Below are 16,748 nucleotides of genomic sequence, written 5' to 3'. Positions count from 1 at the left end.
GCACAACTGTTGCGACCTCTCGCCCTTCCTGTTGTAAGGGACTTTAAATCAGAAATAAACAGAGGTGATGCTGAGCGGCTGGTGAGAGCTGCTTAGACTGATGCATTTAGCATGAATCCTGGGGCACTTTAGGTTTCCTGTTGAATACAGCTTTGGCATCCCATCCATACAGTGTCTGCCATGAGAGCAGTCCATTTTCCAGTCATCTGTATGGTTTTCTCCATCTCCTTCAGACAAAGGTGTTGTTCTCGGTACACAGGACTTGGAAAAACGGGCTAGGAAGTTTTATGTAAAACAGAACAAAATGAAGTTTTGGGGTTTAAAAGTGGGGTTTAAAAATGACTGTTGGTTTTAAAAGCGCTTTTTTTAATAGCAAAACTCTACCAGAGTATGATACCTCTCCCCATGAGTAGTTCTGTTCCTTGCTTCTATGTTTGTTTAGCAGCTATGAATTTCTTTATTGTAGAGCAAAACAATTGCCTTCAAGTGTCCATATTCCATTAAGCATATGGAAAAGTATTCAGCCCTTTGTTTTCTGCAGAATGAATTTATTTGTCACTTAAGTATTAATTTAAACTAGTCATGGAACATTAGTGCTTGGTAATTGTCCACATTTTTCTGGGGTTTATTTAACTGATTGAGATTATTTCAGAAATATGCAACTTCTTTAACTGTTACATTCATTGCTGAGTGTCCCTTGCAGAGGCTGCAGGCTCACAGCAGTGACAAGATGTTGCCCCATCACGCAAGATTTTGGAACTGCTGATGCATGTCCACTGAGGGAAAGCGGTAAAAAGTCACCCCAATTCTTTTCATAGCAGCCAGCTCTGGTTTTGCCAGTTCCTGAGGTTTTCCCTTCCAGGAACCCAGCCCAATTCCTCAGAGAGGATGCTGCTCCTCTGCCGTGGGACCACAAGGCTTCTTTCTCAGCACTGCATCCAGCAGCAGCATCAAAGGCAAGCACCTGCCAGGCTCCAAGGGCACACACATTCTCCAAGGGAGAATGGTGCTCTGCCTCACTGAAAACCATGGGCTGAGCTTTTTTTGCCTCAGTTTTCAAAGAAAACTGCCAGCTCCTTCCCCCAGACTTCAGACAAGCTGTCACTCCTTTCAGCAAGAAGCAAGAAAATTAAGCAGATCTCTTTTCCCCAGTGAAGAAATGTTATGGAGTGACCAGCTCCTGGGAAACCACCAGAAGTCTGCCAGTGTCCCACAGGCAGTGTGTATCATGTCTCATACGCTGGTATCTCTCCTTTTGTTGATTGTGTTTCTCTGTTGTCAAGTGTCACCATTGCCCCATAGTTCTGTTTCGCAGGCAGCTGAAGCCAGGTAACTTGTGCCAGGATTTCTGCTCTCCCAGAGGGGTCATCCACTACACTGGTAAAGACCTACTCTCTAAAGCCTTTAGCAGCTTGTATGCCCCCAGCACCACCTGCAGCCCTTAGGTGACATCAGGTAATGTCCCCCACACCTCAGTGTCTCCCTCTGTTAAAGAGCAGCAAAGGAAAAGCCACTGCTGGGTGGGGAGGGAAATGAATCCAGGCTCACGTGCTTCATCAGAGATGCAAATTGCTCTACAAATCCTGAGCATTAATTATAGAGCCTGGGCTTCTCGCTGGAGCCACGGGGAAAACAGGTCCCTGGCTCACATTAAATTTAATGGTGTTTGGACACCCAATTCTCTTAGCCTATTTGAAAACCAGAATCCCACTTTCTCCAGATATATATGTGGTCAGGTGAAATCCCTCATCCCACTGCAGACAGCAACATTTTTACAGCATTGCATTCACCCTCAGGTGGTGGGGTGTTTTCCTTGTGCCGTCTGTGGGATCTAGGAAAGAAACAGGGAGTGACATAGTTAGCAGAGGTCTAGACAGAGGGCTCAATGGACAGGCTGAGGAACACAGCTCTGGCACCATGGTTTCATTGCATGGTTCACTACACCCAGCTGAAGGCTGTCCCACTGCAGGGTCTGGGAGATGGGCATGGAGGGCCCTGCACACCCTGGATGTGAGCTGGACATAGAGACAGAGCTGCCTTCCTCCAGCACTGCTTCATCTCTCATCCAGTGCCTCCAAAGGTCATTATATGATGGTTCTCTTCTGCAAGGAGCAGACCTATGAGGCTACAGCTGCCTCTACTGTGTAGCTGCAGTGGCAGTGTGATAGCTCAGTGTGGGATGAGATAAGAAATAATGCAGTTGGGAAAAAAGTGGGGGAAAACTCAAACATTTGGGGGTTAGGAGCAGAGGATGCCCCTGGCTGAGTGAGTTGTTGCTGGTAAGCAGCTCCTGGAAGTCACGTTATTTTGTGACATGCTGCAGTGTGGGATGTTGTTTTTCTAGGATTGTAGGTGTACAACAGTGAGAGGTGATCCCTGCCTGGGAGGGCTCACAAAAGCCAGACTTTGATGAGAGTATGGATGTCCTAGTTCGCAGATGAACCAGTGAGCAAGGACAGAATTTAAGCAGAGCCATAAGAAGCTGCCTACTCTCTAGCCCAGTCTTTGTGCACAGGGCCAACCTCATGTTCCAACACCAGCTGTGTTTCCAGCTGCATGCATTTTGGGGAAATTCTTGATCTTTTTCCCAGTGTTACCTCTTTGTTCAGGGTGGAGTTTTCCTATTCTGAGGGACTCCAGCATTTCTGCCTAATTTAGCACAGAGAAAATGAACAGCAAACCCTTCATATTGTTATACGCATTTTAGATGTCGGCCTCACAGTTTGATCAGCAGAGGCTCCAAAGGCTCATAAACCTGGTAATACATAGTTCCAGGACTGCATCAAAGAAGTTCACAACCCTTTTGGGAGAAGCTGTGAGTACTGATGAAAGAGGGAACTTATTGTATATGTAAGAAAACCTCTTTCATGGCTTATGTATTAAGGCAGGCTCTGTGGCCCAGGGAAGATTGGGGCTGCTTTTAATTTACATCGCCCCTCACTTATATTAAGTCTTCGTCAGAAGAAAAATTAGTCAGATGTTTTCTTAATGACATCATTTTTTTTAATCCTGTTTCATTTTTTCCAGATGAGGCGGTGGAGATTATTAGAAATGAATTGAAACTAAATCTGGAACAGAGACTTTGATTCACTTCTCCCTCCTCCCCGGTAGAAATAAATTGGTCGGCTCCGTGCTCGGATGCCTTTATTAGCAGCCTCGACAGAAACCAGCCCCAGCGGCCTCGGCTGCAGCTTCCTGAGCTCGCCGCCGCCACGGCTGACGTCATGGCGAGAGGCACCAGGGAGTGACTTTGGTCACCCCATAATTTTGGTAATGGAAGGCCATGGCAACACAGGTGGGGAGGTTATGAGGTCTGAAATAGCCATGCCATCATCAGTTCGTCTTTCAGTGTCATGAAAGAAGACAGGGTTGATGCTGGTGGGTGTTTCTCTGGCAAAACCCCAGCCTGGGTCTCATGAGCCACCTGTTTTGGTGGCTGTGCATCTCCACAAAGCCCTTATGTGTGACAGGTTTTCACTGCCTGCTATTTCACACCACCGAGTGTGCTCTCTACCACACTGTAGAGTGCATTTCTACAGGAAAGCACTTTGAACTATAAATATTTCAGCAAGCATTTAATTTACTACCCATCAGCAGAAAGTGTTCAAAAAGCCACAAGGTTTACTAATTTATCAGAAAGACAGAGAAACACACAGAAGATCAAACAAAGACAAACACGCTTGTTAAATTGCTGAATAAGTCTGCAAAGCTTATATTACATTTCTATGTGGTTTTGTTGATATGCAAGTATTACAAATAAATTAAAATGCACCTGAACTGTTGATAAGGCAGGGTGGGACTGAGATCCTGAGGTGCTGGTGGCGTGTTGAAACTGCTCAGGTCTTCGTGTTTGTGGTTGTCTGTGCGTGGAGAGACAGATCTTCCATGCACTCACTAATGGCATACTTGAATAGTCTTAGTGAAGGGCCTTTGTAATACCCTCCCTTAGATCAGCCCACGTCCCAGATCCCTGACCTCCAAATTCCTGTTGTCTTCTGTGCTCGGGGTGCAGCCCCACGGGGTGCACATCCATCTCCCTCAGCTTTGCCAGAGCACCCAGTCAGGGACAAATGCTGTCCCTGCTGTGACCTGTGTGTCAACGCCAGCTCTGCTTCCAGCAGTCTGTGAGTACAGAGAGAGCTAATACAAAGCAGATTTTGCTCTTTTGTTTTGCCTAATGACAGCTCTGCCTCCTTTGGTGTCTAGCTCAGATTTTCTGCATTTCAGGTCAGGGTGAGTAACTTTTTCTCCTTTGCACCCTCTGTGGTTTAAGAGGCTGGAGGGTACAGTAGGGCACGTGTCTGGGAGAAGTCTGTAAACTTTCTCTTCCATCCTTGTTCACCCTTCAAAAAACTGCTTAAGCACTGAAACACGCATGTGATGGTTTTTTGTTACCTGCTGAATCCCTCAGTATTTACTGACTTTATTCTCAGGTAGCACTTGGCCTGGGGAAGATCTGAGGGATTTAAGAGAGGTGGCCCCCAGAAAGCATGCTGTAAAACCTCTCATGAACTTTTGCCCTCTGAACCATACCACCAACCTGTCAAGGAGGTTTGTGCTGGCCATGATGGACGCAGGAGGTGGGGCTGCTGCGCCAGCACGGGCCAAGCCATGCAGGCTGGGCTGAGCAAAGCACAGCTCAAGATCACATGAGTTCTTCTTGCAATATTCCATCCTTGCACAGGCTGCCCTGTGTAGGGCTTTCTGCATATGGCAGCTCTAGACATCTGGATATTCCAGGGGCAGTGAGGAGCTTGCAAACCCCAGGTTTGCCTCAAATGTCGTTGTATGGGCAGCCTCCCTGTGCAAGGAGATGGAGTGGGATCTCTAGCACCGGGTGTGTTCCATGCCTCCTCTGTACGCAGGCACTGCCTAAAGCAGCTCATGCCCCTTTCCTTAGCAGCCCAGCTGGGGTGAGCCACCTTGCACAAATACATATTTAGTGCAATAGCGGTGCATGTCCACAGGAAGCTTGGGAGCTTCAGACTCTGCATATGCCAAGAAGAGAAGATTGTCCCACTGTGTGGCTGAACTCCTCTCCTGTGGGCAAAGGCTGTGGGGCAGGAGAGAGAAGGGTGGCAAGCAGTTGTGCTGTTGGGTGGCTGTGACTGACGGCGTGTCTCTCTTCTCCTTCCCAGGCCTCCTCCTCTGAGCGGCAGCCCTGTCATCTCCGACATCTCCCTCATCCGCCTGTCTCCGCACCCTGCCGGGCCCGGCGAGTCGCCCTTCAGCCCCCCTCACCCCTACGTGGCACCCCACATGGAGCACTACCTCCGCTCCGTGCACAGCAGCCCCACGCTCTCCGTCATCTCTGCTGCCAGGGGCCTCAGTCCTGCCGACGGTAAGGCACTGTGCTACTGTGATTTTCTAGCTCACCAGGACTGAAATTCCCTAAAACCCAGGGATTTACAGCTGCAAAGACTCCACAGCTGCTCTCTGAAGTGGGAGAGCTGTCTCTTTTTCTTTTTGTTGTTTCTTTTTTTTCCCCTTTAACTACACATTTGTTTTGCATCATTGCACTGAGAAAGCAGAGCGTGAGAATAGCTATTACTGCTGGATCATATTATAAATATTTTGCTTAAAGTACGTTCCTTTCTGCAGCGCTCTTTCTCTCTTAGGAGCTTCCCTGTTCTTATGTCTCGACTGGGACCCAGCTTTCCCCAGAGAGGGTCACAGTTGTTCTGGCTGCCTGGCCTGGCTGAGACTGATGTTACAGAGGAGACAACACCAGCTGGGTTATCCCTGTTGGCTTTGTGTCTGGGGTCAGCGTGGCTGCTGAGTGAAGGCGAGGGGCCACATTTTCTTCCTCCTTACTCCTGAGCTGCCCTGCAGCAACCTTCAGGGAAGGAGAATATGTGGGGAGTTGGTGCTGGGTGCTGGCAGAGGTGATCATGCTCTCTGAGCCCTATCAGACCTCATGTTGGGGAGCTGGGGACAAAGATATCCAACAGGGAAAGGGGAAAATGCACAACACTGCTTTCACTTGGCAAGGTGTAAGTCATGCCTTACTTCATCAGGAGAGCTTCATTACACAGTTGCAGGTGGCTGGCTCAGTGTCCAGGGAATAGCTGGGGACCTGGTCTCTGCATGCCCAGTAAGCCCCAACATCCCTCAGCTCCCAAGCTGCTGCTGGGGCCAGCGGTCCTTCAACACTGCAAAGCAAACTGAACCAGAGAGCAACAAGGCCCCTGGATTAGTGTCTGGCAACATAAAACTGTCTTGTATGGCTAAAACAACATCACTATAGTGATGGGGACATGCATATGTCTTCTTCTTCCCTCCCCTTAAAACGTCACTGGAACTCTCAGGCCCCCGCCAGAGAGAGTCTCATGGCTTGTGTGTGTGTGTGTTCTGCCCTGTCCTCTCCGTCCAAAACCAGCTTCATTGTTTGCTGTGGAAGAAAGGCATTACATTTTGGGTTGCTTTTCTTTTCCTCCTTTTCTTTTCTTTTTTTTCCCTTGTTTAAGGTGGTGGTAAATAAGTTAATGGGGCAAGCGGGTGGGGAGGCAGGTTTGAAAAATTACAGCTGGGAGAAAGTGAGTGTAATTGGCTTTGGCAGCCGAAATGGTTTTATGCTGCCAGACACTAAACCTAGTTCTATGCATTAGACCTTGGCTTTAATTTCCTCACGCTGCTATCGGGAACTGGGCTGCATTTGTCTTTCCTTCCTAATAGGCAGGGATGTTAATGCTGACAGGGTTACTGCTGTCGGCAGCCTGGGCCCTCTCCCCCCCTCCCAGGGGTGCTGGCTGCGTCCGAACGGGAGGATTATTAGAAGGGGGAACGAGAGATTGTTTATAAATTTGTGGAAATGGAGGAATGCAGAGGCCCCAGCCTGGTCTCCTTTGTCCACAGAAGCACGCCCAAGCGCACGTCACGCGCGCCCTTCGCGGAGCCGTGCGGCTGGGGCTGGCGGGGGGCGCGGGGGGAGCCGGGGCCGCCAGCGTCAGCTCCAAGGTCTAACACTGCAGTGGGAACCTTCTCCCCATGTTTCTCTCCTCGCCTGCGGCTCCAACAGTGGCTCATGAGCACCTGAAGGAACGAGGCCTCTTCGGGCTGCCACCGCCACCACCGGGAGCCAACCCTGCTGACTACTACCACCAAATGACGCTGATGGCCGGCCACCCAAACCCCTATGGGGACCTCCTCATGCAGGGCGGGGGAGCAGCCAGCACAGCCCACCTCCACGATTACCTCAGCCCTGTTGATGGTGAGTAGCAGCTTGGGTTCTTTCTGGCATGGCTAAAATTTTGGGATAGATGGATGGGACTGTCCTCCAGGCGGAGGTTGCTGAATGTGGTCACTCTGCCCTGCTGGAACTTTTGGGTGCTGCATTATAATTTATGGCTTAAAAGGTCACCTCCTTCCATAGATATATAAAATACATATAACCTAAAACAGATACATCCTGCTGTCTTAGGGAGGATGGCATGGCCGCAGCATGGGTAGGGAGATGGGCTGGTCCAGCAAGCTGGCCATTGCTGCTGTCCTGCTGCATTGACCATGAGTGACCAGAGTGTGCCTGGGGACAAACTATATCTCTAGCTCCTCATCCCACCCTGTGTTTTGCCTCCTTAGTGTCTGGGGTGAAGCTGGGCCATGTGCATGCAAAGCTGGACTAGGCACAGCAGACATCTCATCTTGGTTGAGACCTCTCGGGTCCACAAGGAGAGAAAATATCTGAATGGGGAGACACAGTGGAAAGAATAAAATAGTACTTTGAGCAAGGAAAATTAAAAATGCAGGAATGTGGTATTTGTGATAGCATGTGTGTTATAAACCCAGAAAGCTTTATCTCCTGGCTGCATGAAGAAGAAATAGAATCATGTTAGGCACTGCAGTGCTGAGTCACCCCTGTGGCCTGACTGCTGCCCTGTGAAGCATATCTGGAAGCATATATGAGGTCCAAAGGATTTTTAGAGCTGTTAGAAATGGCTTTCCTTTCACTTCATGCTACATCTTGCAAGAACTGGTTTTACAAATATTACAGAGGGCAGTTTGGGGATTATTTCTGCTGCAAGAAGGAAAAATCTCAGCTCAACTTTCAGATTTGGTGTCTGTTTCCTGGGATGTCTTTCGATTTGCTGGTGGACCATTACAATTTTTGCAGTGGAGATCTGCATCATTTCATTACCGCTTCAAAGTTTCTGTTGTTGAGCTTTTAAGATGAAAGACTTTGTGGTCTTGCTGCTTCATAAAGTGACTGGTTTAGAATGATAAAAGCTGTTCTGGCTTTTCAGTGATGGGAGTTTACAGATACTTCTAATGGAAAAACAGTTTCTCATCTATGGCTGCTGTGGAAGTTTTACCTGAATAGTCATTTTGTGCTGGTAATTCCTAGATTAATTTGGAACCTCGATACTGGTCTGAAAGAGAGAGAACAAGCTCCTTGGTACCATCCTGCCCTCTAACACCCAAAATACATCCCAGGCTTCTCTGCTACAAAGCAGCTGGTCAGTAAGACTGCTCTGTATTCTCTCCCAAGGGTTAATGCCTGTGGTTATAGCAGATGGGTGCAAACAAGCCCTGCCAAGTTCCCCTCGGGCTCATGAACAAGACTCCTTCCTCCTTGCCTCCTTATTAGTCCATCTCTGACCAGCAGTGCCTCACTGAAGTGCCAGATAAACAGCCAGTGAGGGAAGCAAACACAACTGTTTTCATGGTGGTACGAGCTGGCTCCCAGCACACCACGATGCTCATCCTCTGGTTTGCTGAAGATCAATCTTTATCTGAGGTACTGAGATACTCCCCTTGGCAGAAGACTCATACTGTTTGCCTTCTCCTGAAAACAGCTCTACGGTGAATCACGTATCAAAGGTCTCCGTTTCATGCAGCCAAGCTCATAACCATGATTCACTGCAGAGCCAGGGCTCACCAAGAATTTATTACAATCTTTTGAAAAAGTTTTGTTGGTGATTAACTGGAAAGCCTTTTCTGGGTCTTCATATGTTCTGCACGAGATGGAAATTTTCAAACATTATGAGAATGTGGCACAAGACACTACTTTTTAAGAATGTGTAAAGGACCACCAGTCCAGTACCAATCCATGTGCCTGGGTTTATCCATCACCCAGAGAAAAGAGAAGATGTACATTATTAAAGCAGAGAGTAAAATGGATAGCTCTGAAATGCTCAATGAGGAGACAGTGTCTCCTTCTCTTTTTAGAAAGTTATTTCAAAAATTTAAATCAGCAGGGCCTAAGTAAATAGTTGAACAGATAATTTAATAAAGCATCCTCTTATGGTGTTTTTCTGAGACAAGAATATCAGTAGCATGCATAAACCCCCAGTGAGTCACCACCCCACTGCATCTGTTGTTCAGAGAGCCCTTTTCTTCCCAGGGAGCCTGGGAACATAGAAACTTTACAAGAATAAGTTTGCTGAAAATGCAGGTAGCTCTTGTTAAACCACATGCAGCACCATCAGTCATCTGTGATAACACTGGCACCTGCAAAAAGAAAAGCAGGAGATAAGCATGTATTAAATCTGGCCTATTCAGTGTCACGTCACTTCCAAAGATCTGCTGGTTGGTCCATGGGAGCTGTGGACACTGGCTATGGTGATTCTTCCACAGACACATACCTGTGCTTTTTTGGTTCCTGTAATTGAATTTCTCAGTGCTTTCATAGCTTTTTGTCAGTATTTTTCACTCCATCACATGTCTAAGGTCAGGAAAAGTAATAGGATATAAATGGCAGCTGGAGCTTGTTGGTGCCAACCCTTTGCCAGGCCTGCTGAATGTGCACATGGTGACTGAGCTGGGCTGCCCAGAGCTGCATCTCTGCTGAGTTTTCAGGGTACAGCTAGAAGAAGTTAAAGCAGTAAAGTAGACCAGATTTAAGTTTTATGTACCAAATTGCTGTGGTGTTAAGGCCAGTCCCAGTGGAGACTAAACAACTGTTCAGTTGCTTCTCCTGTGACATTTCCCCATCCAAACAGGGACTCAAAATCCAAGAGTGGAGTTTGAATCCAGGCTTAATCCTATTTTCTGGAAAGCCTATAATTTCAAATCAAAAGTTAATCACTTTCCAATGTCACAGCATTGCTGATGGGGTACATTTGAGACTACCTACAGGTTCTATTCACCAGACCAAAACAATCTTTTGCATTTCTTTTTTAGAAGTAGTGCTACATGGTGGATTATTCCATGTGACAGAGTGGTTGTGCAAGAGCATCCCTGAGGCAGGAAAGACTGGTGGGGAACACAATGACCCTGGAGATGGCTACCACTTTCATGTTTAGTACTTCCAGCTGCTTTTTTCCCTAGGCACGGGACTTCCTGTGATTACCCTCAACCCTTCAGGAGGAGCCATTTTCTCTCAAGAGGAGTCTATCCACACTGACTCAATTCTGCTACTGTTCTAGCCCTGTACACCAGCAAATCTCAAAGTGCTGTACAAAGCAAAGACATTTCATCACTGGAGACCACAAAGGAAAAGGAGATCAGTGAGCAGAGTAGTGGCAGCTTTAGGAGCAAGAGCCAGATCTTTGGAATAATGCCAGGGTAGAAATTAGAGGTCATCTTCAAGTCCATCACTTTGCACAGCTTTAAGAGTGTGATTGGGTTGTACATGCTGAGTAAGGGAATGGGTAAAAAACATCTTGAGCACAAGTTAGGTCCAAGGTAGTCCCTCATGTCAGGACAGCTGTATAGATGTGTTTGTGCTACACTTACCAATAGCAGGGATGACCCTGCAGTGCTGTCATTGCATTTTGTCCAGTTCTAGAGCTAGAGGGGGGATCTCTACCCCGTATTTTGCTGCCTGGTGCCACAAATGGTGTCACAAATGTCTTGATTCACAATCAGCAGTTTAAGAGGGAAAAGGCTTTGTTCAGCACAGCATGGCCAGCAGCTGGCATAGTTGCCTGGGATGTGGGCAAATCACAAAGCGGGACTTTATATCCCCAAATCAAACAGTGATTCAGCTTCACCAGCCTCTTTCAGTCAGTGTTGTTGGAGTCTTTCTCCTTGAAAGAAATTATTTAATAGCAAGCAGGGTAAGGAGCAGGGCTGGCAGTGCAGCTGGGTGGTGACTGCAGTCGGCAGGCACGTGGCCGGGAGAGGTGAGCTCAGGACTCTCTCCAGCAGGTTCATGTGGAGCAACTGCTCCATCAGGACAAAAGCAGAGAACCAAGCCTCATGGGGACCTAGGAAGGAAGTGCTTCCCCTGGGGCTGGAGGGACAGCAGCCCTAGGTTTGCAGGCTGGATGTTCTGGATCACAGATGACTTCCCAACCAAGCCAGCTGTTCGCTTCTCTGGGCAGACGGCGCATCCTGTAGTCGCTTCCTTAAAAACTCTCAAAGACCTATTTTTTTGTTGTTTTCTTTGTCCCAGCATAGAATGGAAACTTGCTGAAATCTCAGAAAAGGTTCAGAGAATGGGAAACAATTTCCCACCCATTTCTAGCCAGCAGTGCTGTTTTCCTCCCCAGAAAAATATGTGCAGAAGAGAGAAAAAGTCCCAGAGCACCCCATAAGTGCTGTGTCTGGAATCCTGCTACACTCTGGTTTCTAAAGAATTCAATTTACATATGCAAGTTGGGTCGACTAAACAGTTACCTTGTGGATTGGGAGTAGAAGAATGCAGCCTTGTCTTTCAGCTAGGATTTGAGGGAAGCATTAGTATTCCTTGAACTGCAAAGTTGATCGGCCTGTGGAGAGAAGAAAGAAGGGTCCCAGGACAGTGTCTGGTGCCAGAACAAATGTCCAGCATCTGCTGCAGTCTAAAAAAGAGGTGTGTTGCCTCTGCAGAAGGAGAGAGGTGAATAAGGAACTGGTTACACAAAGAGTGTTTGTAGTTTAGTGCCGCTTATCAGTTATGGGTCCATCCCGTGTTTTTATGGGGCTCTTGGTTTTCATATGATGATGGGAGTGGGGAGGATATTTCTGTACACTTTGGATGGAGTTTTCTTGGCAAATGGTGAGGAAGAAGGACCATTTTGATAACACAGTATTTATCCTGGGGCTTGGCCAGGGGATGGACGGGAAGCAGTGGCTCTGGCCAGGTTTCAGTGAGGGGGGCAGGCAGGGTGTGAGCCATCTGCAGCCCATGTGCCTTACAGGCTTGTCTGTTAGGGAGCACATAGCCCTGATGGTCCTGGGCTGTCGTGATCACAGCCACATGTTTGTCTGTAAAGGGTTGCCTCAGATTTCCTTACTCTGAAGGAGCCTCGAAGGAGCTTCCCCTGAGTGTCTGGCATTTCTTTCAGGAGGGCTTTGCTGCCACTATTTCTAGTGTGACATAAGGTCTGAATTCTCTCTCCAGAAGAAAACATCTCTTGTAGAATCCCTCTGATAGCCCATGGCCACAGAAGTGGTCAGAGCAGGAAGCTCTGCTCTCATCTCCCAGACAAGTTCAGGGGTCTGATCCTGCCCTTGGGCATTGGGACCAGGCACCAGAGCTGGTCCACAAGCCACCACATGTAAGAGCTGACCATTTGGTTATTACTGGCCTGTTGTGGATTAATCTTAATTTGGGAGGTTTCTGAGCAACTGGTGGATGTGATAATTCATGGGTACCACAAGAAAGTGCCAAGGATACTCTTTCCTTCTAGCAAAGAAATCTGGACTTTCCTCCCAGCACTCTAACCTGTCTGGGGAACTTCGCCCAACATATTTTCCAAATATCAAAAAGTTCTTTAAACTAATCCTGTTCATTTTGAGAAGTAGGCATTTTTGAAAGGGGAGAGGAGGGAGGAGTCTTAGTGATAAATGTTCCCAAAGCTTTCCATCTGTGTGTCTGAAAAGTGTATCCTGCCTTTAGTTACTTCTCTGGGCACAGTCCCTGCTGAACAGTTGTGTGTTTTTCTTTTAGACCTCAGACAGCAGAGGACTTCACTTATATGCCCCAGTGGCTGTCAGTCAGCCTGTGTTTAGCACCTTGCTATGTACAGCTACACAAATGCTGACCACTGCTGCTCCCTGGTACCATTTAACATTAGTGCTCCATGTACTCAGATCCGGAGATTCAGATCACGCAAACTTTATTATTTAGAAAAGTCCCAGTGTTGTTAATCTGCTTTTAAATAATAATTTTGTAAAGATTCTCTCTTCCTAAATGCACTAGTGAGCGTTTCTTCTCGTGCCTAAATTTCTTTTCTGTTTCGCAGACGATTCTCTTCCCAGGCTCCTCGGGTAGGCTGTCATTAAGAAGAGAGGAATTGTTCATCCATAGCACGATTTTAGGTCACAGCTTTCTGTGGAAGCCTGCAAGACCTAAGAGGCTGTAGTGTAAAGCATGAGCCTAACCTATTGGATCTGCTATCAAACATTTCAAATAGCCCACAGTACTTGCAGGATCTAAATTAGGGTGGACACTAACACAATGCATATTACTGGTTTTGGGCTGGAGAATTCCCAGGAGAGCTTGATAATCTGACAGCTTTCCACAGAGTTACACATGGGGGAAAAATGACATATCTGTGTGCAGCAGGGAGAAGTGCCCACATCATCTGCACAGCTAAAACCCAGGTTTCTGTTGGACATCAGGTCTTCTTCCCTCTGCAAATTAATGTGAACCAATGGCTGATCCAGCACTGTGAGCATAAATCATGTGAAGGAAGAGCAAGAAATGAGTACAAGGCTTTTCTTTCTATTTAGTAATTTATCAAGGGAAGTGGCACATTAATAAACAGATCTCCCTTGAGATGTGGGAGTAACAGAGATAAATATGACTGTCAAATCTGGCCTGCTTCCTTATGTTAGAGAAGGAGGAGACTGTGGGAATGCAAATGCAGGAAACAATATCTGTATCTGGAAATACGCGTATTATCTGTAGGACAGAAACCCTGACAACTCATCTGAGATGGGCCCCATCGCACTTGGTGCAGTATGTACACAATAAAATACAAGCCCTGTCTAAAGGAGCTCATCTAAATAGATGACACTGGGAAATAGGGACACAGAAAGAAGCAGCAACTTGCTCAAGGAGGTGTGGCTGAAGAGGACTGGGAAGAGTACCCAGATCTTCCCAGGTTGTGGTGCACGTATTGAATCATGATTCCTTATGGCCAGAGGAACATTATGATCTAGGCCAAATCAACCTTCATGTTGTTTGGTCTAAGGTTCTGGCAGGGCTCAGATTTCAGGAACCACATGGGAAGTTTAGGAAGTCTCCATTTCAGCCTTTTGGGCCAGCCTTTGCTGAGAGGAGTTCATTTGCACAATTTGGTTTTGTCCACAGTGCCTCTACAAAGTGGCTGCATCTTTTCTAGCTTCCAGGGAAGTGTCACACTAGAGTCTTTCAGCTGCAAGCATTTGGGAAGTTTGAGCCTAGTCCCTCAAAATTGTGGGACAGCTTTAACACTCACATGGTGTTTTTTATAGACTGCTGCCCTTTCTCTTTGCTGTCTGATCTTTCAGTTATGTTTTCTAGCATCTCTCTGCCCCCTGAGGCTGCACAATGTAGTTGTACAAAATATTATAAGAATGTGTTGAATGTATGTTGAATGTAAACAATCTGATTTTTAAGAGAAATTTCCTAGTATTGTCAGTTTTTCAGTAAAGGCATTGCATCTAGCCACTTTTGAAGCTGCTTAGGTGTAGAACAGAAGTCACAAGAGTGCTTGGTTCAAGTACCAGCTTAGCCTTGGATTTCCAGTGGCACATTGGAAAAGTAATTTATCTTATGCAGTGAGGGTCATTATGGGGACTAAGAGGATGGTGATACTAAACCCCATAGATTACACAGCACCTGGGCATGGTAATGGCAGAGCCACTTTGGTACACAGGTATGTCACGTGGAGGCTGGGATACTGAAACCCAGCCACTGGTCTCAGGGAAATGCTGACAGAAACTGCTGTGAGCCAACACAAATCAAGGAATTGTTTGATCACACCAGCAGGATACATCTTACCTCATTCTACACCCCATTCACCCTCTCACATACCAGTACTGTCATCAGGACAGGAAGTTCATGCTCTTACAAAGTGTCAGGCTTGTATTTAGTGATATGCAGCCAAAATCAGTGCCTTCAACCAGCTAGAGGAAAATGGCTCATACTGCCTGTCTGAGCAGTTCAGTGTTTTATTCACAGCATTTAATAGGATAAACCCATAGTATAGGATACGGGAAAAGTCAGGTGGTGATACGTTACTGTGCTGATCAAGGGAAGAAGCTGAAGCAGCTGAGCCCTCCTGCCCCTCTGGGTGGATGGCAGGGATTACCAGCCAGGACTCATTGCCAAGTGCTATATTTTACCCTCGGATTTTTTTTTTTTTTTAAATACACAATCCAAACATTGCTTGCTTTGGAAGGATGAGTTATTCCAGGCAGGCAGGGTTTGGATGTGGTGCCCTGGTACTGAGGAAAGTTGTGATACAGCCCATCTGCAGCTCCCATCCGTGCCACCCCAGAGAGCTGCAGGTGCGTCAGGCCTGGGCAGAGTTTCCTTTGGGTGAAGTCAGTCGTTCCAGTTTGCGGTGCCGAAACACTGAGGGGTGCCAAGCTTTTACAGTAGTAACCCATCATGTATTGCAGATCCATACATGAGCCTGGCAGGGTTGGAAATGACTTCATGCCTGAATGATTGACAATTGCTAATAGGTTCCAGGCACTGGCAGGTCCCCTCAGAGTGGGAGAGCTTGAACTTTGTGCCTGAGCTGCCAAATTGGTTTTCTTAAAACTCTTAATTTACTTTCAGGGTTTCTGGAGCCTCGCCTCCTTCATTAATTGGATGGTCAGCATTGTGCTTACACTTGTTTGGTTTCCGTTCCCCCCACACACAGGCACGCACTAACCATTTGCAATGGTCGCCCGGCTTGGATGTGCAGCTCCCCTGGCCTGCTGCTCCTGACACCGAGGCAACATGGCTGTGCTCATGGAAACCTTGTAGACATCCTCCCTTTTAAGTTAATTTGGTGCCTATGAAAGGGGGTGATGGACAGGAGTCTGTACCCTGAGGACAGCAAAGCAAGCAGGCGTTCATGGTGCTGCCTGACTCCTGTGATTCAGCGCCCAGAAGAGAGGAAAGCTCCCATCAAAGGGCAGCTGGTCCCTGCACTGCTCCTGGCTCCTGAACATCCTGCAGCAATCATGAGCGCAGCAGTTCTCAGCACTTCCAGTTTGCCTGCAGGAAGGGAGCAGCCCACTGGTCTTGTCTGACAAAGCCTCTCTTTTCCTGCAGTGTCCCGGTTTTCGAGCCCACGGGTGACTCCAAGATTAAGCCGGAAACGAGCCCTGTCTATCTCCCCGCTCTCTGATGCCAGCATTGATCTCCAGACAATGATCAGGACCTCCCCAAACTCTCTTGTGGCATATATCAACAACTCCAGAAGCAGCTCAGCAGCAAGTGGCTCCTATGGCCATTTATCTGCCGGGACAATCAGGTAAAGCTCTGGGATCAGCTCCATTCAGCTGAGGAACCACCCACACGAAAGAAGGGATGATCCTCCAGCAAGGGAGAGCTTCCCTTCCTTGCAGCCTCTGCTTTTGTTCATCAGGGTTGTGTAGCATAGTAAATCAAAGCCCCCATGTGGTTTTGCATGTGGAAGGGTATTTTGTGGCATTTGGGGTGGGGTTTCTTTGGCTGGATTTGGGTTATTAGCTACCACTTTTCCAGTAATTACAGTATGATCATGCCTCCCTGCAAGCAGAAACAGATAATAAATTTATCTCAAAAAAATGCTCATTGTGAGAAGTTTAGTTAAGAAACACTCTGATTTAAGAGATTGCCCCAAAGTACTCTCCAAATTACTGGCCCACATTCTTAGAAAAAATGTTGCCTGGGTGGATAGAACAGCCTAATTCTA

General features: G+C 47.3%; 1 protein-coding gene across 1 annotated transcript in view; it reads left to right on the top strand.

The window, feature by feature from the left end:
• The window catches only part of GLI2 (GLI family zinc finger 2), a 185,268-nt gene that overhangs the window by 142,154 nt on the left and 26,366 nt on the right, over positions 1-16,748 (top strand). Inside the window, exons 4-6 of the mRNA XM_021526130.2 lie at positions 5,139-5,341; positions 7,019-7,210; positions 16,124-16,325. Coding sequence (XP_021381805.2) covers positions 5,139-5,341; positions 7,019-7,210; positions 16,124-16,325 — 597 coding nt within the window. The remainder of the gene's footprint in view (positions 1-5,138; positions 5,342-7,018; positions 7,211-16,123; positions 16,326-16,748) is intronic.

This window comes from Lonchura striata, chromosome 8 (assembly GCF_046129695.1).
Source record: "Lonchura striata isolate bLonStr1 chromosome 8, bLonStr1.mat, whole genome shotgun sequence".
Lineage (NCBI taxonomy): Eukaryota > Metazoa > Chordata > Aves > Passeriformes > Estrildidae > Lonchura > Lonchura striata.
The sequence above is the reverse complement of the archived record's forward strand: the minus strand, read 5'-3'. Positions and strand labels throughout refer to the sequence as shown.